General features: G+C 55.3%; 1 protein-coding gene across 1 annotated transcript in view; it reads left to right on the top strand.

The window, feature by feature from the left end:
- The window catches only part of LOC128899265 (zinc finger protein 91-like), a 385,675-nt gene extending 362,152 nt beyond the window's left edge, over positions 1 to 23,523 (top strand). The window contains 2 exon segments of the mRNA XM_054177649.1: positions 22,488 to 23,369; positions 23,454 to 23,523. Of these exon segments, the coding sequence (XP_054033624.1) occupies positions 22,488 to 23,369; positions 23,454 to 23,523 (952 nt within the window).
- The last annotated feature ends 2,252 nt before the right edge of the window (positions 23,524 to 25,775 follow it).

Genomic DNA, 25,775 nt, shown 5'->3' with positions numbered 1-25,775 from the left:
GCAGGAGCCGCCAGCCCCGTCCTGAGATCCCAGCCAGGGCCCTGGGAGCTTCCCTCCGGACCACAACGCAGCTGCCTGCCCGAGCGGTGCCCTGCCGCTGGCAGCCGTGAGCTCAGCTGCCACCAGCCACTGCCTGCCTCTGAGGGAGGCTGTGCTGGGTGCAGCCTCCATGGGCTGCATCCTGAGGCACAAGCTGAGCCCAGCCACTGCCTGGCTCTGAGTGAGGCTGTGCTGGGTGCAGCCTCCATGGGTTGCATCCTGAGGCACAAGCTGAGCCCAGCCACTGCCTGGCTCTGAGTGAGGCTGTGCTGGGTGCAGCCTCCATGGGCTGCATCCTGAGGCACAAGCTGAGCCCAGCCATTGCTCAGTTCGACACCGAGCAGGGGAGCCGCAGCAGCCTGTGTGCAGCACTCACTCCAGACTGGACTCAGGCCTCGACACTTGGCTGTGGAACTTGTAACCTATTATCAGTCAGCACTTCCCAGACACCTCCAGCTCCTGAGCCCACCTGACCTTTGCTGTCCCCTCCAATGAGGTCATCTGTGTACTGACAGATGCTGACGCCCTGTGGCACCCTGGCCATGCCCAGCAATGCTGCTGGGGCGTTGTGTGCCGTGCTGGCTGCGTGCTTGTAGCCCTATGGAAGACGATTCAATGTATTGTGAACCTTGCCTTGTAAATGCAGCCCGAGGCTTCCCCTGCTCCAGCAAGGAATCGCAAAGAACAGATCCTTTGTGTCCAGGGCGGCCACCCAGCTGTGGTGCAGCTGGAGTCGCGGTCACCACTGATGTCAGGCTTGGGACTACAGCTGGGAGGGGGGAGTGCAGGGGGGGATGGGTTGTGATTGAGTCTCCTGTAGTCGACGGTGAGTCTCCAGCGCCCATCCAGTTTCCCTGCCGGCCCAACCGGCGGTGAGCTGCGCGGCAGCCCTGTGTGCAGCGCTCGTTCCGCGCCGCCGCCGCCCCGCGAGCCAGGACCTCGTCCAGCCGGCAGCCGTGCGGCTGAGCCCCGGGAGCCGCGCAGGGAGCCTCCGCCCCGCGGGGAGCTGCCCTCTGTGCCCCGCAAGCCCTCGGCGGCAAAGCTTCCCCCCGAGCAGGAAGCCCTTGCTCCAGCAGCGCTCCCCGGGACTGAGCTGCCAGAGCCTGCGAAGGCTTCGCCCGGGAGGCTTCGCCGCGGCGCAGCTCCGCGGGCAGCGCCCTTCGGCTTCGCTGGTTGCAGCACATCCCTGGCGGAGCTCCTGGGTTACAAAGGCAGCACCCCAGGAAGAGTCTGGGGAAAGCCTGAATTTGTGACCCGACCAAACACTTCCTGCTAAAAGCCTCTGCAGAGGTTCGTGCCAGGCCGCCCTGTTCCGCGGAGCTGCTGGCCCCAGGCTGCTTCTCCCTTCGGGGCTGAGGCTGTTCCTGCATTTTCTGATCTGTCCAAATGGTTCAAGTCCCTTCGGTCTCCATCCTGTAGGGAAGGTTCTTTCAGCTCAGGAACTGCACCTGGAAATATTGACTGCAAAGAATCCTGACACAGCTTTGTTATGTTAATAAATGAATTAATATTTCATTAACCTCCCTGCTGCTCATTAGTAACTGCAGCATTTAGAACGGGGTGGGGGTGGGGCACCTGCCCGGCTGGCCCTGGCACTGCAGGGTCTTGTAGGGCACTTTGGGGAGCCCCCCAGGCGCTGCCTCCCCAGAGAGGCCCCTGGCACCTCTGGCAGTGGGGAGCTGCGAGAGACTCGAATCTTGTCCCTTCTGATGTGACTCAACAAAGATAAACTCACCTTTGCTGCTTGCCCAGACAATAGCTGATGTGCATTGGGCAGAGCCACTGGAAGGGCTCTGGGGAAGGTGCAAGGATAAAGATTGCTCAGCGGCCTGCAGCTGGCCTGGCAACAAAGGACAGAGGCCACCACCATGGATGCCTTCGGGAACATGCACAAGACAAGATCATCTCCACCCAGCAGCTGCCCAGGAAAGGGAGGATGGGGAGACAATGCATTCACCACCTGGCCCCTGATGTGTATTGGGTGTGTGGGCAGCTAAAGGGAGGAGGAGGAGGAGGAGGAGGAGGGCCCCCCTTCCTCCAGACCCCTGTCCAAACACAAGGAATACACAGGATGATTTCCTGGGGGACAATACCTGGGCACATACCTAAGGACTAAAAACTGCATAAAAGACTTGAGCAACTCCTGGCTGGGGAGAAGGAAAGCACAGGAGAAGGAAGGCACAGGAGAAGGCAGGCACAGGAGAAGGCAGGCACAGGAGAAGGCAGGCACAGGAGAAGGCAGGCACAGGAGGAAGAGAGCTGGACAGCGCCGCTGAGAAGGAAAAGCCGAGAGAATACCAGCAGCAAGAGGAAGCCTCTCTCCGTGTCCTCAGTTCTGCCTGCTGCGACTCAGGGAGCTGAAGAGGCTGCCCAGAGGACCACATCTCTTCTACAGCTAAAGCTACAGCAGCCTTTCTCTACAGACCCAACACCTCCTCTACACCCACAGCTGCAGCACCTTTCCTCCACAGACCCAAACTGCCTTGGGGGGTGAGGGCTGTGGTGATGTAGTTCCTTTCCTCTTCTCTCTCCCTATTCTCTCTCTCATTCTGTTCTCTCTCTCCCCTTCTGATCCATCCCCTTCATGTGTGTAAGAAATGCTCTAGCTGTTGATAGTTTGGCCTCATTTGTGCTTTTCATTTCATAACATGGGAGTATTCAAAGGCACTGAGGCTCTTCCCCTCTCTGGATCGAGACAGGAGCTGCAGAGCTGGGCTGCCAAGGGCTGCCAGACAGAGTCTGGGGAGGCTCAGGGGCTCTGTTTGGGCTGCAGCTTCTAAAGCCAGGCTGAGCCAACAGCCCCAGGCAGCCCCAGCCCAGCTGTGCCCAGTCACTGCCAAGTGCCCACTCAGGGTGCCCAGGAGCCCAGCCAGCAGGTGCTGAGCAGCCACAGGGGCACCACTCAGCTGGGGGCCATGGGCAGAGCCATGCCTAGGGGTGGCAGCGTGGCCTTGGGTGCTGCCTGCCTGCCCTGCAGCCCCTGGAGGGGGTGGGGGTTTTGGGTCTGGGGGTAGGGCTGTTGACCCAAAATCCCCACATCAGCCCCCCCAGGACTTGTGGCAGAGGGCTGAGGGTGCACAGACAGGGTGGAAAAGGAGCAGCTCTGGGCAAACCCAGCCTGAAAAGGAGGTGCAGGGACAGCTGGGACCAGAGGTGCCACCCCCCAAGGCCTCCCCCTCACCCAAACAAACAACCAAGAAACCACCACACAAGCCCTGGAAGCATTTGGGGATCAGGGACACCATTTTGGGGTCCCTGGGGACAATTCTGAGATGCCAGGAGGGAAACTTAGGACTCATAGGAAGGCATTTTGGAGTCCCAGGCTGCTAGTTCGGTTCCCTGGCAGCTATTTTAGGGTCCTGGGCTCCATCTTGGCATCTCAGGTGACCCCTTTGGAGTTTCAGGAGCTAACCTGGGGTCTTCCCAGGGCCACTCTGTAGTCCTGGGTGACATTTTGTGGTTCCAGAGGGGCATTTTTGGGCTCCTGGGGAGCTGTTTTGCCATCCAGGTGGGCATTTTCATGTCCTGCTGAGGCATTCTGGGGTCTTGGGGAACTGTGTTGGGGTCTTGGAATCCAGGACACAGCCTGGGCTGGGCTCCCCCCCTGGGCCTGGCCCAGGTACAGCCCTGTAGCAGAGCATCCACCTGGGAGCTGCCAGCAGAAAGGTTCCAAACCCCCAGGGCTTGGCAGGGCCCCAAAGCCTCCAGAGCAGCCTCTTCTGCAACCCAGCCCCCAACCTCTCCTTGCCACAGCAGCCCCCAGAGCTCTGCTGCCAGGGCAGCAGTCAGCAGAGGGGGCCAGGGCCAGGGCCAGCCCCTGCAGGGGCAGCAATGGGCTCCAGTTGCTAACAGAGCAGCAGCCAAAGGGGGCCTGCAGCTGCCCCTAGCAGGAGGATGGAGCAGGAAAGCAGCACAAGGAACCCCCCAAACACAACGACCCCTCCCCCACCCCGAAGTCCACCCCCGGCCCTACAGACCCCTCCCATAAGCACATGGACCCCCTCCCATAACAGCACAGACACCACCCATCAACTCTGCACACCCCTACCCCCCACAGACCCCCCCTCAACCACACAGACCCAGCCATAACTCCACAGAACACCCCCAGCCTCACAGCTCCCCCCTCCAGCTCTGAATGGCCACACAAGGGCTGAGCTGCCTCTCACAGCTCATCAGTGACATTGATCCTCCTCTGCCAGAGCAGGAATCAGAACATGAGAGCAGGAGACCCTGGGGAGCTTAGAAACCAACAGCACCACACATCATGGAGTCAGAGAGATTGGTCTGGCTTGGAAGGGAGCTCCAGAGCTCATCCAGCCCAGCCCCCTCTGCACTCAGCAGGGACATCCTCAGCTGGATCAGGTTGCCCAGAGCCCTGTCCAGCCTCACCTTGGATATCTCCAGGGATGGGAACTCAACCACCTCCACTGCTGCAGTGTTCCAGCAGCCTCCTGCTGCAGAACTTGTTCCTCACAGCCAATCTCAGTCTGCTCTGCTCTCATTCCAAACCATTGCCTCTTGTCCTGTCACTGCAGGGCTCTGCAAACAGTCCCTCCTTGGCTCTCCTGGAGCCCCTTCAGGTAGTGGAAGGCTGCTCTAAGGTCCCCCCAGAGCCTTCTCTTCTCCATGCTGAACACCCCCAGCTCCCTCAGCCTGGCCTCACAGCAGAGGTGCTTAGGTTCCTGTCCTTCATCAGATCCAAACCCACCAGGCTCACCTCACTCCTCCACCTCCTGGCCTGGATTTTGTGGCTGGGGAGGCCTTGGTGCCAAATCAATCCTGCAGAGACCAGAGCACAGCTCCTGGCCAAGAGCAACCCCTCCAGGTGCTGACAGGTCCCAGAGCCAGCAGAGCTGATGGATGGGCCAAGCTGCCCCAGGGACAGCAGCACAGCCCCCTGCAAGAGCCCACAGCAGGCAGGGGGTTGGCAGCCTGGCTGCTGGGTCAGGACCCCCTAAGGGTGCAGCTGCTGGCAGGGTTCCTGTGTTCAGCCCCTGATGGTCCTGCATGGCCTGAGCTCAGACCAGAGCCAGCCAGGGCACTGCCTGTCTGGGATGGATTTTTCCTAGGACAAAAGGACTGCAGAAATCAGGCCTGTACCTAGCACCAGCCTGCCCCCTAAGTGAGGAACCCAACTAGAGGCACCCACAGCACTCACCCCAGACAAGGAGAGCTGGTGTGGCAGAGCCCAGCACAAGCAAAAGGCTCCAGCCCTGTACCCAGAGGTTCAGGTCCTCTCCCCAGCTTCCATCACTTCCCTGGGACTCACCTCCAACCCCAACCTACCTACCCACAGCTCCTTCCCACACTGTCCCTGCCTCACCTGCAGCAGCTTTCCTAACATGAGCTGAACAGAAAACCCTGAGCTGGCTGCAGGCCTGAAAGGCTGCAAACATCCTTGGCCCTTTTGGGCTTTCACAGCCCCTGGCAGACGGAGTAAAGCTGCTCAGTACAGAACCCCTGCAGCCAGCAGCCTCATCCCCCCAGCACTGCTCCCAACCCCTGCACCAGCACTGCTCCTGGCACTAACTCTGAATCCCCCTGCCCCTTCCCTTCTCACTCGCTGCTCTCAGCCTGGGCCTTCTGTTTCTCCCGGCCAGAGCAAGCCCAGCAGTGTTCTCCATCCTGGGACCAGGCTGGGCCTCCAACTCAAACTAGGCTTTAATCAGCACCTGGCTCTTGGGGCCATACTCAGTTCCTTTGGAATGGTTTTGGGGTGCCAGAGGCATAACTAAGGGCCCTAGGGAGGCATTTTTGGGTGCCAGGCTGTTGGTTGGGCGTTTTGGTTTCCCTGGGGGCAATTTTAGGGTCCTGGGGTCTTACTTTAGCACAGCACAGAAGCACAGAGTGTCAGAGGTTGGGAGGGACCTGGAAAGGGAGGTTGCAGCCAGGTGGGGGTTGGTCTCTTCTCCCAGGCAGCCAGCACCAGAACAAGAGGACACAGTCTCAAGCTGTGCCAGGGGAGGTTTAGGCTGGAGGGGAGGAAGAAATTCTTCCCAGCCAGAGAGATTGGCCCTTGGGATGTGCTGCCCAGGGTGGTGGTGGAGTCACCATCACTGGAGGTGTTTAGGAAGAGCCTGGATGAGGCACTTGGTGCCATGGCTTAGTTGATGAGATGGTGCTGGGTGAGAGGCTGGACCTGATGATCTCAAAGGTCTTTTCCAACCTGGTTAATTCTGTATTCTGTATCAGGCAGTCCAACCCCCTGCCAGAGCAGGACCACCTAGAGCAGGTCACACAGGAACACATCCAGGTGGGTTTTGAATCTCCAGTAAAGAGGACAACAAACCCTTCGCCAACCTCACAGACGCCCCCAGCAGCCTCACAGTACCCTTGCCCCCAATCCCCAGCCCAGCACAAAACCCTCAGCCCCAGGGTTCCCCCGCCCCAGCTGGCAGCCGGCATCAAGGGGACACAGCGCAGGAGGGTGAGGAAGAGCTCAGCGCACAGGACGCTGCCGCCCGCAGGCTCCTGGCAGCCTGGGCGAGCAGAGAGCGCTGGGCTGCGGCGGACCCCGGCCCGGCCCCGGCGGCTGCAGCGGACCCCGGCCCGGCCCCGGCGGCTGCAGCGGACCCCGGCCCGGCCCCGGCGGCTGCAGCGGACCCCGGCCCGGCCCCGGCGGCTGCAGCGGACCCCGGCCCGGCCCGGCCCCGGCGGCGGCGCTGGGTCCGGCAAGGAAGCCCCGCCCACAAGCGGCAGCGGGAGCCAATCAGAGCGGCTGGAGAAGCGGAACCACGCCCGCGCGGCAAAAGGAGGAACCGCCCCTGCCAGCCGCGGGCACCATTAGAGCTGCCGCGTGGGGAGCGGCCGCGGGGCGCGGGGGCAGCGCCTGGGCTGTGCGCGCGGACAGCGCTGTCGCGACAGAGCTGCGCGGTCGTGAGGTGCGGCGGGGCGGGAGGGGTTGGGGGAGAGGAGCGGAGCCGGGCGGAGCCGGGCGGAGCCGGGAGGGGCTGGGGGGAGCGGAGAGGAGCGGAGCCGGGAGGGGCTGGGGGGAGCGGAGAGGAGCGGAGCCGGGAGGGGCTGGGGGGAGCGGAGGAGAGCCGGGAGGGGCTGGGGGGAGCGGAGAGGAGCGGAGCCGGGAGGGGCTGGGGGGAGCGGAGGAGAGCCGGGAGGCGCTGGAGGGAGCGGAGAGGAGCGGAGCCGGGAGGCGCTGGGGGGAGCGGAGAGGAGCGGAGCCGGGAGGGGCTGGGGGGAGCGGAGGAGAGCCGGGAGGCGCTGGAGGGAGCGGAGAGGAGCGGAGCCGGGAGGCGCTGGGGGGAGCGGAGGAGAGCCGGGAGGCGCTGGGGGGAGCCGGAAGGGGCTGGGGGGGCCTGCGGTCATTTCGGTGCTGGGCAGCGGCCGGGGCGCGCCGGGAGCCGCGGCGCTTGTCCGGAGCCGCCCGGAGCCGGGAAGTGCAGGGCTCAGCCAGGGCGGTGCCGTCTGGGCTGAGCTGCGGGGCGGGGCTGGGGCGGGGGCAGAGGCAGGGGCGGGGACAGGGCTGGGGCTGGGGCTGGGCGGGTCAGGACGGCTTCTGCAAGTCTCTCACCAAAAGGACTTGGTCAGAGTCGCTCAGAGATTTCCATCAGCCTGGAAAAGGTTCCCCGAGGCTTCCAGGAGCTCTGAAGAGCTTTGGAGGGGTTTTGGTTTCTTCAGGATTCTCTGCAGAGCTGAGAAGCCAAAAACTCCTCCAAGCTTCTCCCAGGCTCTTCCCAAGAGATGTTGCTGCCTCTTGAGAGGGTTTAGGGCAATTCTGGGGGGGTTGGACAGATTTTGATGAGGTTTTTGGTCACTTCGATGGTTTCAAGCAGCTGCTGAAGGTTTTCCAGGCAGTTTTCAGCCTCTTGAAGCATTTTTGAAGGATGTAGAATGCTGGAAGAAGGCAGAACCTGACTGAGACCTCTGCAGAATCACTTTGGAGGAGTTTGGCAGGGATCTGAATTAAGTTTTTTTGAAGAGATTTGATTGTTTTCAGCCAAGTTCAATTCCTTTTGAAGACATTTTGATCATTTTCAGTCCCTTTCACTGATTTTTGAAGACATTTTGATGCTTTTCAGATGTTTTAATGATTTTTTGAAGGTATTTTTGTTATCTCCAGACCCTTTCACTGATTATTGAAGACATTTTGATTCTTTCCAGGTCTTTTTAATGATTTTTTGAAGGTATTTTTATTATTCCCAAGCTCTTCAAATGGTTTTTGAAGCTACTTTGATTATTTGGGGGCATTTTTAGTGGTGTTTGAAGAGATATTGATTCTTTTCAAGAGCTTTGGATGATTGCTTAAAGACTTTTTTCATTCTTTTTAAGCAGCTCTGGAAAAGAATTTTGAGTGCCAAAAATTCCTCAAACTCTTCAGGTCTTAAAAGAAAGATTTTTAAGGCCTCTTTAGGTGGTTTTAGGAAGTTCTCAGAGCTGTGAAGGTTTTTCATCAGTTTTTAAGGGTGGTTAAGAGCTTTCAAGAGCTGCTGAGGACCTTGAGGGCAGTTTCAGATCTTTTTGAGTGTGTTTGAAGCATGCCAAGCAGATCAATAAGCCTCAAACCTCCTTAAAAATCTCTTCAGAGTTAGTTTTTGTGAGCTGCTGAGAGGTCTAAGAGAGATTTTGATGACATTTCAAGAGTTTTGGATCAGCTCTGCAGGGATTTGGTGACTTTTGAAGCTGTTTTGAGGAGGTTTGAAGCATAGAATAGAATTAACCAGGTTGGAAGAGACCTTTGAGATCATCAAGTCCAACCTATCACCCAACACCATCAACTAAACTATGGCACCAAGTACCCCATCCAGGCTCTTCCTAAACACCTCCAGGGATGGGGACTCCACCACTTCCCTGGGCAGCACATTCCAATGGCCAATTACTCTTTCTGGGAAGAATTTCTTCCTCCCCTCCAGCCTAAACCTCCCCTGGCACAGCTTGAGACTGTGTCCTCTTGTTCTGGTGCTGGCTGCCTGGGAGAAGAGACCAACCCCCTCCTGTTTACAAACACCTTTCAGGTAGTTGTAGACAGCAATGAGGTCTCCCCTGAGCCTCCTCTTCTCCAGGCTAAGCAGCCCCAGCTCCCTCAGCCTCTCCTCACAGGGCTGTGCTCCAGACCCCTCCCCAGCTTTGTTGCCCTTCTCTGGACACCTTCCAGCAGCTCAACATCTTTCCTAAGCTGAGGAGCCCAGAGCTGGACACAGGACTCCAGGGGTGGCCTAAGCAGTGCTGAAGACATTTGGATGATTTTTTTCAGGCATGATGGAAGAGTTCTGAGCACACAAAAGCTCTTCAAAATCTCTGCAGCACTCTTCAGAAGAGATTTTAAGGCATCTTTAGGTAGTTTGAGGAACTTCTGGGAGGTTGGAAAAGGTTGTGGTGGGATTTTAGAGGCCTTTAAGAAGAGGTTTAAAGGGATGCTGGCTTTCAATGCAACTTTAAGCCTGCTTCAGCTGTTTTCAAGGGTGTGGAAGGCTTAAGGAAGCCCAGGAAGTCCTTTCAGTCTCTGCAGAATGAGTTTGAAGAGGTTAAACCCCAAACTGATAACTTCTGAAGAGTTTGCTGAGCTATTTTGGTGACTTTTCAGACATGTCTGAAGAGTTTGGTAAACCCAGAACTCATTAAAGTCTCCCCAGTGCTCTGTGGGGATTTTAATTCATCTTCAGCTGCATTTAGGAACTTGGAGGAGTTTTGGAACTCTTCTAATGAGGCTTTTGGGGCCTTGAGGAGCTTTGAAGAGCTGTGCCTCTGAAGACCAGGCTGAGGTTGAGCTCTTTGCTGCCTTCCACTCCCCCACACTGCCCCTTCCTGGCTCCTTTGCTGTTGGCTCAGCTTGAACTTTGGAGTTTCTCCACTCTTTATGCATTCACAGAATGGGTTGGGTTGGAAGGGACCTTAAAGCTCATCCAGTCCTGACCCCCTCCCATGGGCAGAGACACCTCCCACCAGCCCAGGTTGCTCAAGGCCTCCTCCAGGGAGGGGGCATCCCCAACCTGCCTGGGCAAGCTGCTCCAGTGTCTCCCCACCCTTGCTGTGGGGAATTTCTTCCTGGTCTCTGGTCTGGGTCTTCCCTCTTGCAGCTTCAGTCCATTCCCCCTTATCCTCTCACTTGTCAAAAGTCCCTCCCCAGCTCTCTTGCAGGCCCTTTCCAGGTCCTTTCTTCCAGGTGAAGCTGCTTTTTAAGGAATGGACAATGAGCAGGGCTTAGCTTTTCCCAAAGTGCTGAAGTAGAGGAGTCCCTGGGAATAAAAACTGCCAGCTCCCTTCAGCTGTAGCTGCAGAATTGATTGGGTTTGATGTGTGAACCATCAGGATTGTGGGACCTGCTGGTCCTGTTAGAGTTAATGGAATGATTTGATTTGGATAAAACCTTTGAGATCCTGGAGTGCAGCTGATGGGTTCAGCACTGCCAGCTGAGCACTGAGCCATGTCCCTCAGCATCACATCTGCAGACCTCTCCAATCCCCCCAGGGAGATGGACTCCACCACTTCCCTGGGCAGACTCTTCCAGGCCTTGATCCTGCAGTTTGTGTCAGATCCCAGACTTGCACAGATTGCATCCTGTTGGAAGGGACTCTCAAAGGTCATCTTGTGCAACCCCCTGGCAGGGAGCAGGGACACCTCCAAGTAAATCAGGCTGCCCAGGAGCACATCAGATCTGAGCTTGAATGTCTCCAGGGATGGAGCCTTCACCACGTCTCAGGGCAACCTGTTCCAGTGTCTCAGCACCCTCACTGTGCAGAACTCCCAACTGATGCGCAGCCTAATTCTGCCCTGCCCCATGTCCTATCCCCACAGGCCTGTAGAATCCCTCAGGCTAGAAAAGGCCCTTGAGGTCATCAGGTCCAACCATTAACCCTGCTCTGTGAGGAAGAGGTTAGGGAACTGGGGTGGTTTAGTCTGGAGGGGAGGAAGCTGAAGGGAGACCTCATTGCCCTCTGCAACTACTTCAAAGGAGGTTGGAGCCAGGTGAGGCTCACTCTCTTCTGGCCTGCAATGAGTGTCAGGACAAGAGGAAAGAGCCTCAAGTTGTGCCAGTGGAGGTTCAGATTGGGTATTGGGAGGAAGTTCTCCACAGAAAGGGTTCTCAGGCACTGGAACAGGCTGCCCAGGGGGGTGGTGGAATCAGCATCCCTGGAGGTATTTAAGGGAGGCCTGGATGTGGTGCTGAGGGATGTGGTTTAGTGGCAGTGGCTTAGCAGCAGTGGTGGATTGTGAGCTGCAGGAGAGCAGCTGGGCTTGAGGATACTGGGAGGTGCCCAAGATCAGCAGCTCTGGGGCTCTATGCTGCAGGCCATACAATTGAGCTTGGTGATGCCTGCCTTGAGAATAGAATCAGAATTGCTTTGGCTGGAGGGGACCTCTGGGGTCCTCAAGTCCAACCATCAGCCCAGCACCACCATGGCCCCAGGAGCCAGGGCCACACATTGGTTGAGCAGCCCCAGGGACACAGAATCCTAGAACCTTAACCTTGTCAAGGAAAACCAGCCCAAAATTCTTAGTGCCTAGGGATCTGCTTCCATTTCCTGGGCAAGCCTCACATGTGTGAGGCAGCTCCCAGTGAAGGAGTCAAAGATTCCTACTCTTACAAGCTTAAAATACTCAAGTGGCTGAACCTAGCTTGGGTTAGGCCTTCCTTAAGAAATGCTTCCTTGTGAGAGACTTCCAGGTGAGACATCCTTGTGAGTGTTGAGAGGCTGGAAAATATTTGTTCAGTGAAGAGCACTTTCAGCCAGGTGATGACCTGGTGAATGTTTGCTCACCAGGAAAGTCATGTTTGGAAGAGCAGTGCCTCAAGAAAGCTGTTCAGTCTTAGTGATGTGCATGAAGCATCGCTGCCTCATGCTGGGCTGTGCCTTTGACAGGCAGCTCTGTAAGTGCCTGGAATTGTTTGTTCCTTCACACTTGGTGTGAGCCTGGCCCCTGACCATGCACTATGGGATCCCTTTGGGTGCCTTCCTTTAGCCAGCTGCTCTGCAGTGTGTTTAAATGCCAACAGCATAAAATATTCCAGCACTCCACTCTCCCCAAACCCCCAAACCAGTCTGATCTGCTGGTTTTGATTGGAGGGAATGGCTGCATGTGGGAGTCTGACTTGTTGTGGCAGGATTGTGGCACCCCAAGAACCAAGAGATTCCTGCAATGATCTGGGTCGGAAGGGACCTTAAAGACCATCCAGTTGCAACCCACCTCCCATGGGCAGGGACACCTCCCACCAGTCCAGGTTGCTCAAGGTCTCATCCAACCTGGCCTTGAACACCTCCAGGGAGGGGGCATCTGCAGACTCCCTGGGCAGCCTGTTCCACTGTCTCCCTACCTTCACTGTGAAGAATTTTGTCCTAGGGCCAGGTCTAGATGTGCCCTGCCCTAGCTCAAAACCATAGCCCAGTTTCAATCTCCCCTCTTCCAGCTCAAAGCCACGGCTGTACACGGCTGCAGGTGACAATGGTCCAACCTGGTGCTTGTGGCAAAAAGCTCCAGGTGAGACACGTGGACGACCTCTTGGTTTCTGGAGTCGAGGTTACAGAGGTTCAGAGGCTAATTACACTCCAACAGAGAAAGAGATTCTAGCTGCCTATGAAGGAGTGAAAGCAGCTTCTGAAGTAATTGGAACTGAGTCACAACTTCTCTTAGCTCCCAGATTGCCAGTTTTGAATTGGATGTTCAAAGGCAAAGGTTCCACACCACATCATGCCACAGATTCCACCTGGTCTAAGTGGATGGCCCTGATAACACAGAGAGCTCGAATGGGAAATCTTGAAAGACCTGGTCTGGTGGAGGTGATCTCAAGTTGGCCTGAAGATACCAACTGTGCTAAACCTCCAGAGGAGAGAGTAACTCGTGCTGAGGAAGCTCCTCCTTACAATGACCTTTCTGATGATGAAAAGAAATATGCTTTGTTCACAGACGGTTCCTGTCGTCTCGTCGGGAACAAGCGAAGGTGGAAGTCTGCCGTGTGGAGTCCAACACGCCGAGTTGCAGAGGCGAAGGATGGAGAAGGAGAATCCAGTCAGTTTGCAGAGGTAAAAGCTGTCCAGCTAGCTCTCGACGTGGCTGAACGTGAGAGATGGCCAAAGCTTTATCTCTACACCGACTCATGGATGGTAGCCAATGCTCTATGGGGTTGGCTAAAGAACTGGAAAAAGAATGGCTGGCAGAGGAAAGGAAAACCCATCTGGGCAGCCGACCTGTGGCAAGACATTGCTGATCGAGTCGAGAGAATTCCAGTGAAAGTGAGACACATTGATGCTCACATTCCCAAGAGCAAAGCTACTGAGGAACAGCAGCACAACCATCAGGCAGATTTAGCTGCAAGAGTTTCTCAAGTAGACAAGGACTCTGAACTTGATCTCGACTGGAAACACCGAGGTGAGATATTCTTAGCTCGGTGGGCTCACGATTCATCAGGACATCAAGGCAGAGATGCAACATACCAATGGGCTCGTGACAGATCCATAGACATTTCCATGGATGCCATCACACAAGTCATCCATGACTGTGACATTTGTGCTGCTATTAAGCAGGCAAAGAGAATTAAGCCCTTGTGGTATGGTGACAGATGGTCCAAGTACAGGTATGGTGAAGCTTGGCAGATTGACTACATCACTCTACCACGTTCTCGTTCTGGTAAGCAATACGTGCTTACTATGGTAGAGGCAAATACTGGATGGCTGGAAACTTACGCAGTTCCACATGCAACTGCACGCAACACCATTCTCGGTCTGGAGAGACAGATCCTGTGGAGACACGGAACTCCAGAGAGGATTGAGTCAGACAACGGAACTCACTTCAAGAACAACCTTGTAAAGAGCTGGGCAAAAGAGCACGGTATTGAGTGGATTTTCCATATTCCTTACTATGCACCAGCTGCAGGGAAGATTGAACGCTACAACGGTTTGTTGAAGACCACTCTCAAAGCCATGGGAGGTGGATCTTTAAAAAACTGGGAGAAACATTTAGCACAAGCAACCTGGCTGGTGAATAGTAGAGGTTCAGTGAACCGCGCTGGACCGGCATATTCAGATCTGCTACGGAGAGTAGAAGGTGATAGAGTTCCTGTTGTTAGAGAAAAGAACCTGTTAGGTAAAACTGTTTGGGTATTTTCGCCCTCAGGAGAGGCTAAACCTGCCCCAGGGGTGGAGAATTTGCCGCTGAATAGGAGAGTAAAGGCTTGGCTGAGAAGTTGTGAGGTATTTCCAGGTGACCAGGATGTCCCAAGGAGCCCACAAGGAATTCACGCTGCAGGAGAAGGACTGCGTCACTGGGAGGTTCCATCACATGAGGAAGAACAACTGGAATGGACTGATGCTTGAGCCTGAATGAGAGACTGTTTGAGTGGACGCCCAGATGAGGATATGGACTCTGCCGCACATGTCATCAGAAGTTTTCTGATATGATGATGTGTTTGGGTGCAAAGATTATGGTATGAAATACAGGGGTGGCATGCCATTTTCGGAACACGTCCGAAAACACCAGGGAAAGATTTACAGCTGCCGCCGCCGCCTGAACGCAGCCCGGCTCGGGCGGTGCCGCCGCCGCCGCTTGAACGCGGCCCGGCCCGGCCCCCGCCGTCTCTGTCGCCGCGATGCAGAGTCCAAGTCACCTCCAGCAGTCGCTTGCCCGCTCGCCGCGGGTGTCCGCTCCCCGCAGCGGCCGCGGGCCGACCACGCTCTGCTTGCCGCTGCCCCTCCTCCGCTCCCTGCCGCTCCGCAGAGAACGAGGAGAAGGCAGGTCTTGCATTCTTAGGCTACTCGAGCATTCTTAAGCTACCCTGGGCAGAAAGTCACAGAAAGAACCACCCCTCGCTGTTCCCAAACAACAGGAGGGACTTCCATGCCATCAGCCCACAGGAGTTCACACAGTCGCCCCGGTAACACAAAACCTGAGCCCCAACTTTCCAAACCCAAACCGACGCCCAGAACTAAATTTAAACTCTCCATCTTTTGCAATCCGAGCTGCAGTTGGCCCCACGTTGGGCGCCAAAAATGTAATGGGTTGGGGCAGGTCCCCTCCCCACCACAGGCAGAAATAACGACTCAGACAAACGGATTGCAAAAGTGATGAAAGTTTAAATAGAAAGCAGTGAATGTTACAGAACACCCAAAGCGCAGTGACAAAGAAAGATCCCATCCCCACCTGAGGGTGCATGCAAAACCCCCAGGGCTCCTTCTTCCCCCTCCCTCTGCTGGGCTAGTCTCAGCTGGCCAGGCCTGAGACTGCCCATCCCCCTGTGGCCTTGGGCCCAATCAGGCCCATGGCCGGGAGATCTCTCCCCCAGTTACCAAGTCTCGGAGAGGGAAGGAAAGAGGAAGTGCCAGACTCCGCACTGGATCTTATAGTGGTGCAAAGAATTATGGTAGGAAATACACAATTTCCTGTGTCCATCCCTCTGGGCTGGACTTCTGGACACAGGAAGTGAATGCACCAGGGGGGCACCCAGCTCAAACTACAACACCGCCTCATCCCATCAGACAATCCAAGTTAGGATAGAATTAACCAGGTTGGAGGAGACCTTTGAGATCATCAAGTCCAACCTATCATTCAGCACCATCTAATCAACTCAACCATGGCACCAAGCACCCCATCCAGTCTCTTCCTAAGCACCTCCAGGGATGGGGACTCCACCACCTCCCTGGGCAGGACATTCCCATGGCCAATCTGCCTTTCTATGAAGAACTTCTTCCTAACATCAACATCCAGCCTAGCTTTTGTGTTCTGCTGTTGTGTCACTCCTGTTCCATGGTACTCTGATGTTCTTCTCAGTCAGTTCCCACAAGTGGTGAAACTTTCACTTCTCTGGGGTTAGAGGAAGCTCTCTACTTCTCTACTCTTCTTTGTGGCTTTGTTTCAGTAAGGGAAGCTTTTGAGTTGCAGGAGTTAGATTAAAATTCTGATTAGCTTCTCCCTCATTGGGGCTGGTGTGTGAGTCCCTGCTTGGCTGTATGGGGAAAGCAACTCCCCCAGAGCTGAGGTGTGCTGCACTCAGATGTGTCATTGCCAGGGCCCTTCAAGGAAGTTCCTTGGAAACCATGAGCTGGACATTCAAATCTTGGCTCTCCAAAGAGTTAGTGCCCTCAGAAGTGGCCAGTTGGGACTGGTCTGCCATGGACAAGCTCCACAGTTCATCAACTGGATGATAAAGGAAACTTTCTTTACTGCAAGAGTGGTCAGGGATTGGCACAGGCTGCCCAGGGTGGAGTCCCCATGCCTGGAGGTGTTCAGGAAGCCTGTGGCCATGGGGCCATGGTTTGGGGGCCATGGTGGTGTTGGGGCTGAAGGTTGGACTCAATGCTCAGAGAGGTATTTTCCAGCCCAAACAATTGTATGGCTGTGTGAGGAGGCTGACACACAGCAAATGCATCTTAGGTGCTGAAGGTGCTGGCAGCAATGGACAATAGGACAGAGTCCTGTCCAGAGGTTAAAGGTCTGGGGTTTGCCTCTGGGATTACAATCTTCACTTGGAGTTCCCTGGGGTTATTCTCAGCAGTGCTGTCAGCTGGAGCCTTTTTGGTTTAGTTTGCAGTGTCCACAGAGAGCAAAAAAGTGCTGAGACTTGGAGACAGAAGTGCTGAGAAGGAAGCTCCAAGGCCTGTGGGTGGCAAAGCTGTCTGGGTGTTGATCAGAGCTGTGGACTGTAGGAGACCCTTCAAGGCCTTGTTCTGTTGATGGAGATCTGGAATGAATCACAGAGCCACAGAATGTGAGGGGCAGGAAGGGACCTGGAAAGCTCATCCAGTCCAACCCCTGCCAGAGCAGGGTCACCTAGAGCAGGTCACACAGGAACACAGCCAGGCAGGTTTTGAGTATCTCCAGAGAGGGAGACTCCACACCCCCTGGGCAGCCTGCTCCAGAGCTCTCTCACCCTCACAGGGTGGGGGGAATTTCCTCCTGTTTCCATGGTACTTCCTCTGCCTCAACTTCCACCATTGCCTCATGTGCTGGTATTGGGCATCACCCAGCAGAGCCTGAGTGAGTAACTCCTGCCTCCAGAAAAGGTTTCAAGTAGGTTAAAACTCAACTCCTGTGCATGGATTTGTGTGGGGAAGGCTTTGGCTTGTGGCCAACTCAACCTTTCCTTCTACAGGAGCAGAGGGACAGCCTGGGCTGTTCGCTCCCTGGGGCACTGGACACCTTCTGGACTGGGTTTATTCTCCAGAGCTTTCCAGGCCAGCTCTGAGTCTGATGTTCCTTGAAACTCTTGATGGTTGTTTTGTGCAGCCCCAGGGGTTGGATCAGTCTCTTGGATCAGTTTGGTCCTTTCTCTTGTCACCAAGTTAAGATCCCTTCAGTTTCAGAAGCTGACCACATGTTGAAGCTTTTGCCCTATTGTTGTTTCTCCTCCCAGCATTGCCAGCTGGAGTGCTGTGTGCAGCTCTGGTGCCCCCAGCATGGGTAGGACATTGAGCTGTTGGAGGGGGTCCAGAGAAGGCCATGGGGGTGGTGGGAGGGGTGGGGCACCTCCCCTCTGGGGTTGGGCTGGAAGAGTTGGGGCTGTTCAACCTGCAGAGGAGAAAGCTCTGGGGAGAGCTTGGAGCAGCCTTGTGGTACCTACTGGGGGCTGCAGGAGAGCTGGGCAGGGACTTTTGTGAGGGGCTGGAAGTGATGGGATGAGGGGGAATGGATTGAAGCTTGAGGAGGACAGATTTGGAGTGGAGATGGGGAGGAAATTGTTTGCAGTGGGGGTGGTGAGACACTGGAGCAGGTTGCCCAGGGAGGTGCTGGATGCCCCCTCCCTGGAGGTGTTGAGGGCCAGGTTGGATGAGGCCTTGAGCAGCCTGGGCTGGTGGGAGGTGTCCCTGCTCTTGGCAGGGGGCTTGGAGCTGGCTGATCTTTGGGGTCCCTTCCAGCCCAAACCATTCTCTCAATCCTTGAATTTGGACACTTAGCAAAACTTCAGTGGAATGAAACCAACTTTTACAGCAGGGCTTGGAGCCTGGCAAGGGGCTTGGAGATTGGGAAGTGGTTTTGAGCCTGGCACCTGCCTTGAAATTTAACATGTGAGATCTTAGCAGATTGGAAGTTGGAGCTGAGCTGCTTTTCACTGCAGTGCTTCAGAGTTTGTGATGCCCAGAAGCCAGATCTCAAACAGCTGCTGCAAGAGTTGAGCTGAACTGGAGCACTGCACTGCAGGAGAAAGGTTCTCCCTCCCAGTCAGCCATTGGAATCATCTCCCAAGGGCCGTGGTGGATTGCCCTGCACTGCACAGTTGAAAGGCTCAGCTTGCCAGGAGGCTGGGCCAGCTCATTCAGTTCCACTCTCACCTGGCAAGGTTGGAGCAGCTGAGCCTTGGGGTCCCTTCCAGCCTGGCATTCTGTGCTGGCAGAGCTGTGCTGATGCTTTTGAGGGCACTTGGGAACCCTTTTAAGCATTTTTGAAGCATATCAAACACATCACTGAGCCCAGGAACTCGCTCAGCGCTCTTCAGAATGAGCTCTTCAGAGCTTTTAAGAGCTTTCAATGAATTTGGCAGAGTTTTTGGTGAGTTTTGAAGGGATTTCGGTGATTATTTTTTAGACACTTTGAAACCTTTTTAAGCATTCTCCTTGGTCTCCTCCTTCTCCATTGTCCTCTGCCTCACCTTTTTCCTTCTCTTCCTCTCCCTTGAGGCTGCACTTAGAATCATCAATCATTTAGAAGAGACCTCCAAAGGCCATCCAGCCCAACCCCCTCTGCAGTCAGCAGGGACATCCTCTGCTGGATCAGGTTGCCCAGAGCCCTGTTGAGCCTCACCTTGGATATCTCCAGAGATGGGACCTCCACCACCTCCCTGGGCAACCTGCTGCAGTGTTCCAGCAGCCTCCCGCTGCAGAACTTGTTCCTAACATCCAATCTCAATCTGCTCTGCTCTAGTTTGAAGCCATTGCCCCTGGTCCGGTCCCTGCAGGCCTTTGGGAACAGTCTCTCTGCAGCCTTCTTGTAGGACCCTTTCATGTACTGGAAGGTCACTATTAGGTTCCCCCAGAGCCTTCTCTTCTCCAGGCTGAGCACCCCCAGCTCCCTCAGCCTGTCCTCATAGCAGAGCTGCTCCAACCCTCTGATCATTTTTGTGGCCTCCTCTGGACCCTCTCCATCAGGTCCCTGTCCTTTCTGTGTTGAGGCTCCAGAGCTGGACACAGCACTCCAGATGAGGTCTCAACAGAGCAAAGTGGCAGAATCCCTTCTCTCCACCTCTGGCCACACTGCTTTGGATGCAGCCCAGGCTGCCATTGGCCTTCTGGGCTGCAAGCTCACACTGCCTGCTCCTGTGCAGCTTCTCATCCACCAGCACCCCCAAGCCCTTTTCCTCAGGGCTGCTTTCTATCCCCCAACCTGCAGCCTGTACTGATGTGAGGCTTGTTCCAGCCCAGGTGCAGGACCCTGCACTTGCTCTTATTGAACCTCAGGAGGTTCACTTGGGCCAGCTCTCCAGCCTGTCCACTCCTCAACTTGTTCTCCAGGGTGGTTTCCTCCATGCTGTCATCCAGAGGCTTCTGTTGGGCCATGCTGGGTGTGTAGATCAGCCCTGGGTTGTTGGTGGCACCCTGGGGACTCTCAGAAGGCACAAAGTGAGTGCAGATGGACCAAGGGATGGACAGATGGAGAGTCAAGGCTGCAGGGGGTGGGGGTTAGTTCAGCAGGTGTGTGGCTCTGCCTGGCTCCTCCCTACAATGGTGCTGGCAGCAGCTGATCCCAGAAGCTCAAACACCCAAATCCTGCCTGACTCAGGGCAGTCCACTGTCACCCCCTGGCATCTAACACTGCCCAAGGAGGTACTCAGGGGTCCTACCCACACACCCCACCCCATGCCCCATGGCAGGAGTCACCTGAAGTCTCACTCCCTCTCTGTCCCCCTTCATCAGTTCCTGCATGAAGTGGCTGCAGGGTCCCTCCCCACCCCTCATCTATAATCCCCCCTTGGCTTGGTGCTGTTCTTTCAGCCCTCCAGCTGATCCCAGCCATTAGTCTCAGGCCCCTTCCATTCTTGTGCTCCTGCTTCCAGCCCAGTTCCTTAGATGCTTCCTCAGCCACAACATTTTCCACTGCAGTCTTCCAACTGCAGTGGCAATGGAGGTGGGGGACACAGGGCCATGGGACAGCAAAGCCACCAGGGACATGGATGGGCTGGGAATGAGGGAAGGGCCTGGGAATGGTGAGGCAGGAGTTAGGCCTTGTCCCTCCAAAAGGGGAAGGCATCAGGGGCCCAGGTGGTAAATGTGTGTGCAGGAGATGCCAGAATCTGGCAGCATTTCAGGAGCTGAAAGGAGTGAATTGTGCTGCAACTCTGCCTGTGTCAGCTGGGAGATCACCAACATCCATGGGCACTGTGCCCTCCCATCAAACGTCATTTTCTCTTGGGGATGTGGAATGGCAGCTCCAGGGAACTGCAAAGAGAAAGCTGACAGAAATGGGTGAGGGCAGAAGGAAGCCAAAACCTTTCAAATGAGTCTCTTTAGGCTGCCTGTGTGTGGATGGTGCTGGAGGTGTCAGATTTGCCCAGGGGACAGAGACTCTTCCAGCATCACAGTGAGGGCTGAAGAGGTTTTGCAAGAAGCTGACCAACTCCCTTTCCCCTTTCCTGCAGCTGCAGAAAGCATGAGCATCCCCTTCTGTGTGCCCTCAGGGCTTCTCTGAGCTTCTGTTGAGGAGTGACCATGTGGTGGGTTGAAAGGAAAGGCTCTGCTTTCCCTTCCCCACTGAGAAAGAAACCGCGGCTAACTCAGTAATTAGAAAAACAGACTATGTATTTACAAGCATGTGTAGGAAGCAGATTACATGTAACACCACAAATACAGGGATTTTACAATATGTACAGGAATATACAGCAAATGAACTCAACCAGAAACCAGACCCCCCCAACAGAGGGGGCTTCCCCCTGTGCCCCCTTCACCCCCCTACCTCCCTTCTCCCCCAGAGAGGTAGAAAAGGAGACAAGGGTGGTTAACAGGGCAGGAAAGAAAGAGAGGCCTGGTACAGCAGTTAGTATCTCTTATCTCAGTTGGCCAGAAGCCCATAAGCAGTCCAGCCAAAAGGGACAGCAAAGAAAGGAAGACTGAGAGAAAGTCCCAGCCGCGCTGGGTCCAATCTCACCTCCCACCTTACTTAGCCAATGAAATTCGTTTAGAATACCAAAATATTTTATAAATATTTAGCCAGTGTGCCCCTTAAAGGCACAGAGTCAAACAGTCACAGGCCAGCACAGAGATGGCCCTCGACAGAGCCCTGATAGCAGGAGGTGCCTGCAGGGCAGAGCTGAATACAGGATGGGCTGGGGTGGGGTTTGTGAGCAGGGCCAGGGAGGATGCCTGGGGCCAGAGCAACAGCTCCTGTAAGAGGAGCCAGCAGCCAAGGCCTGGGAGAAGCTGGCTGGAGGCAGGTCTCTTGTGGTGCTGCCCTGCAGAGCAAGGAGCTGAGTCTCACCTGAAGCCCTCCCATCTCCAGGAGCCTGTCCATCTGCTGTGCGCCCAACAAGGCCCAGCTTTGGTGTAGGGCTATGGGCAGTGCTGAGCCATCTCTTGGAGGTCAGTCCTCTCCTCTGAGCCCTTAGTTTCTCTCTTGCAGGGTTGGTATCCTTCTCCCTCCATCACATCTGCACCTCTGGGCTGGGCAAAGGCAGTTTGCAGATCTGCCCCTTGGGACAGCTCAGCAGGTAAAAAACTCAGACTGGGACAATGGTAGGACCCCATCCCCCTGGTTCTGCCTGGGGCACCTCCCAACCTCCTTCAGAGCTTCCTGCCCACCACATTTCAGCCTTCTGGGGGATATGAGTGACATCAGCTCTGGTGGGAGTCTGGGGCCCCCTCAGGCAGGTGAGGGTGTGGGTCAGAGCTGCTGGCTCTGTTGTCTGAACCAGGTGAGATAAAGGCACAGCCTGGGCCAGGAACCACGCTGCCAGTGCTGCTGGGCTTGAGAGCAGGGGGGATGAGACCCCTCCATAAGTCCTGGGGTGTCTCGGCATCCCCAGCATAGGAACCCAGGGTCTCAGCACAGGTAGTAGAGGTCTGACTGCACCACCATGGCAATGGCTGGGGGTTGAGGGTCCCTCTCCATTCCTTGCACTAGCTGAAAATTTGGTGTTGGGAGGTGGTGGCTGTTGGGGGCTGTCCTTACCCAGGCAGGATCTCAGAATTTGAGCTCCTGGGGTCAGGTGCTTCCATTTTCCCTAGGGCACAGAGGTGAACCCCTTCCCCCACCAGCATGGCCTCACAGAAGGACCCAGACAAGCACTGGGAGGAGAAGCAGCACCCAGAGAAGAAGGTGGATCAGCCAAAATGCAGCCCCAAGAAAGAGGAGGAAGATGCTAAGATGGAGGAGGAGGATGATGAGGGGAATGATAACTATGATGATGAGTGTGAGGAAGAGGAGGACAATGACCAGTGTAAGAAAGAGGAGGAGGGGGAGTATGAAGCCATTGCAGCCCCCTCTGTGCCTCCCAAGCAACTGAATCAGTGCCCTGAGTGTGGGCAGAGCTTCCCACCTGGCTCAGATCCACTGGAGCACCGCTGCCCCCAGGCTGGCACCAGACCCTTCATCTGTGATGTCTGTGGCAAGAGCTTCAGCTGGAGCTCAAATCTCACCAGGCACCGCCTCATCCACACTGGTGAGAAGCCCTTCACCTGCAGTGACTGTGGTGAGAGCTTCAACTGCAGCTCCACCCTGATCGTGCACCGCCGCACCCACACTGGAGAGAAGCCCTATGGTTGTGGGGCCTGCAGCAAGAGATTTGCTGACAAGTCCTCCCTCAGGAAGCACCGCGGTGTCCACGCCAGTGAGAAGCCCTTCACGTGTGACACCTGCGGCAAGAGCTTCAAAAGCAGCTCCACCCTCACCATCCACCGCCGGATCCACACCGGGGAGAAGCTGTTCCCCTGTGCAGAGTGCGGCAAGAGCTTCACCGAGAGCTTGAAACTCATCCGGCACAAAGTCATCCACAGTGGCGAGAAACCCTACAGCTGCTCTGACTGCGGCAAGAGCTTCAACCGCAGCTCACAGCTCACCATGCACCAGCACAGCCACACCGGAGAGAAGCCTTACGTGTGCGGGGATTGCGGTAAGAGATTTGCTGACAAGTCCTCTCTCACAAGGCACCATCACGTTCACTCCGGTGAGAAGGCCTTTTCTTGTGATGACTGTGGTAAGAGCTTCAAAACCAGCTCCACCCTCAGCAACCACCGCCGGATCCACACTGGAGAGAGGCTGTTCCCCTGTGCAGAGTGTGGCAAAAGTTTCACCCAGAGCTCCAAACTCATCCGGCATCAACTCATCCACAGCGGTGAGAAACCCTACAGCTGCAGTGACTGCGGCAAGAGCTTCACCGAGAGCTCCAAACTCCTCCAGCACCGCCTCATCCACACTGGTGAGAAACCCTTCAGTTGCGCCGACTGCAGCAAGACCTTCAACTGCAGGTCTACGCTCGGCCGGCACCGCCGCACCCACACCGGTGAGAAGCCCTTCACCTGCAGTGACTGTGGCAAGAGCTTCGGCTTCAGCTCCAACCTCACCCAGCATCGCCGTACCCATGCCAGGGACCAGCCCACACTGGGGAGCAAGCACGAATAGACTCATCCTGGGTCTGGTGGGGTAATTGTGAGCCCTCTGAGGGGGCCCTTCCAGCAGATGGAACCAAAATTGCCTCTTTTTCACCTGCATTTCTCAGGGGCTGGGGGCTCCAGCAGGAACAAACACCTCCTGCCCTTCTGAACACCAATTAGTGGTGATGAAAATAATTACAGTGACAAGTTGGCACAGCTGAAGCTGCCATTGGAGCTGGGCCAAGTTTTGCCAGAGTTTGCTGGTTCTTCCCCAATGCTTTGAGTCTCCCTGGGGTAAAAAACCCTCTGGCCATTGCCCAGTTGTGTCAATAAAACCCCAAAGGTACCCAAATCCTGTCTTTTTCACTTTCATATCAGACATTCCTTCCCACAATGCCCAAATGTTTGGGGCATTTGTTCCCTAGGAATGGGGCTGGAGCTGTGTGCAGTTCTGGGAGGTCAAAGTGAGGTTCTTGGAAGAGTCTTGCGAGTGTCTTGGCGGGGTGTCAGGGGCATCTCAGAGGGATTCTTTGTGGGGTGCCAAGGGATCTTGGGTGTTTTGAGGTCTGGAAGTTCTAGGACTGACTTTGAAGGATCTTTGGAGGGGTAAGGGGAAGTTTCAAGGAAGTCTTTGGAAGAACTCAGAAAGCTTCTGTCAGTTTTCCACTAAGGGGCTCTGAGGCTTTCCAGCAGGCCTGGCAGCTTCCAAAGGGCTTCCCACTAGCTCAGCAGTGTTCCTGATGGATTCCTGGAGCAGGCCTGGGGCTTCCCTCAGGCTTTCCATGCATCTAGAAGAGGAAAGAGATATTTTTGAGTGTTTAGAAGTTTTTAGGAGCTTTAAGAGTTTTTAAACTGTGAGATTGATGCCTTCCAACAGGTCTGACACTTCTGATGGGATTCCACTGCCCACCTGTGGCCTTTCATCATTCCAGAGAAGCTGGGCTTTGCCTCTGGCATTCCACTAGCCCTTCAGTGGCCCTGCTGACTGACAGCAAGCTAGGGCTTCCCTTGTCAGTCCACTAGGTCTAAGTGCCCCTGCTGCCCACCAGGCTCACTGGAATGCATCAAGGGCACCACTGGGCCAGTGGAAATACTGAGAAAAGCCCCAGGCTCACAGGAAGGCAGCAGGGCCTCTGCTTTGGTAGTGAAAAGACTGACTGAAAAGCCCCAGGCTTGCTGAATACATAAAGGGCACTGGTGGGGCATCAGAATTCCTGTTGGAAGCACAGAGTCCACAGTAAAGCATCAAGGCCAAGGCCACTGTTGGGGCAGTGGAAAGCCCTATGAATCTCTGGGGCTATGGAAAGGCAGCAGAAAGCATCCAGAAGGTCTAGGCCTGCTGGAAGGCATAATGGCTGCTGGTGAACCAATGGAAAACCTGGAGGGAGCTTCAGGCCTGCTGGAAGGAATCAGATCCACAGGTGTGAGCTTGTGCAAAGCCCATCAGAAGCCCTGGGCCTAATGGAATTACAGAGGGCAAATTTTGGACCAGCTGAAAGTCCCTGTGGTAGCCTGGCCCTGGCTGGGTCCAAATGCCCACCAAAGGCACTGTCACTGCCCTTCTTAGGTGGACTGGGGAGAGGGGAAATGTAGGAGTTTGAGCTAGTCCCTAGCATAGACACTAATTGCAAATGAGACATTTCCAGAGACTTTTGAGTAAAAGATAAACACTGCTGGGATTTGCCACAGAATGCTAACAACACAGAGGTCAATATCATTCCACTGGGCTGTGCTGTTGTTACGCTGTGCATATATCTGTAAATACATTTTGTACAAGTTTATTACCTTTTATACTTTGATATCTATTTCATTTTGTAAGTACAATTCCATTTTTACTTCCATATTCTGAGTGTGGTGAATTTGCCCTGGGGGGCAGATTCTAAACAAAGTTATTGGGGGGGGGGGAATCCAATGCGACCCACAACAGGAAAATATCCCAGAAGGCTGTAATGAGATAGAAGGAAATTTAATAATGCAAAGCCATTGTGGCTGCAGAGCCGATCGGGACCGGCACCCGGGACCGCTCCGCTTGAACCAAGAGCTTTCTGCCTGGCTTTTTGCTTTCTTTTTGGGGCTTTGTGGGTCGGAAGGACCCCTGGTTGGCGGTGAGGTCTGGCAGGATCGTCCTCTCGTGAGCCTGCTCGGGATCAGGAGCGTGATGTCAGCCACGGGAAGTTTAAATCCCGCCGGGGCCGTGTGCGTGACACCATCATGGCTGCAGAGCCGCCCAGGGCCGGCAGCCTTCTGCTGCTCAGATAAATAAAATTTTTTAAAAAAGAA

The sequence above is a fragment of the Dryobates pubescens genome, chromosome 42 (genome assembly GCF_014839835.1).
Source record: "Dryobates pubescens isolate bDryPub1 chromosome 42, bDryPub1.pri, whole genome shotgun sequence".
In the NCBI taxonomy this organism is placed as follows: Eukaryota; Metazoa; Chordata; class Aves; order Piciformes; family Picidae; genus Dryobates; species Dryobates pubescens.
Note: the sequence above shows the minus strand (reverse complement) of the source record. Positions and strands in the feature narration are given on the sequence as shown.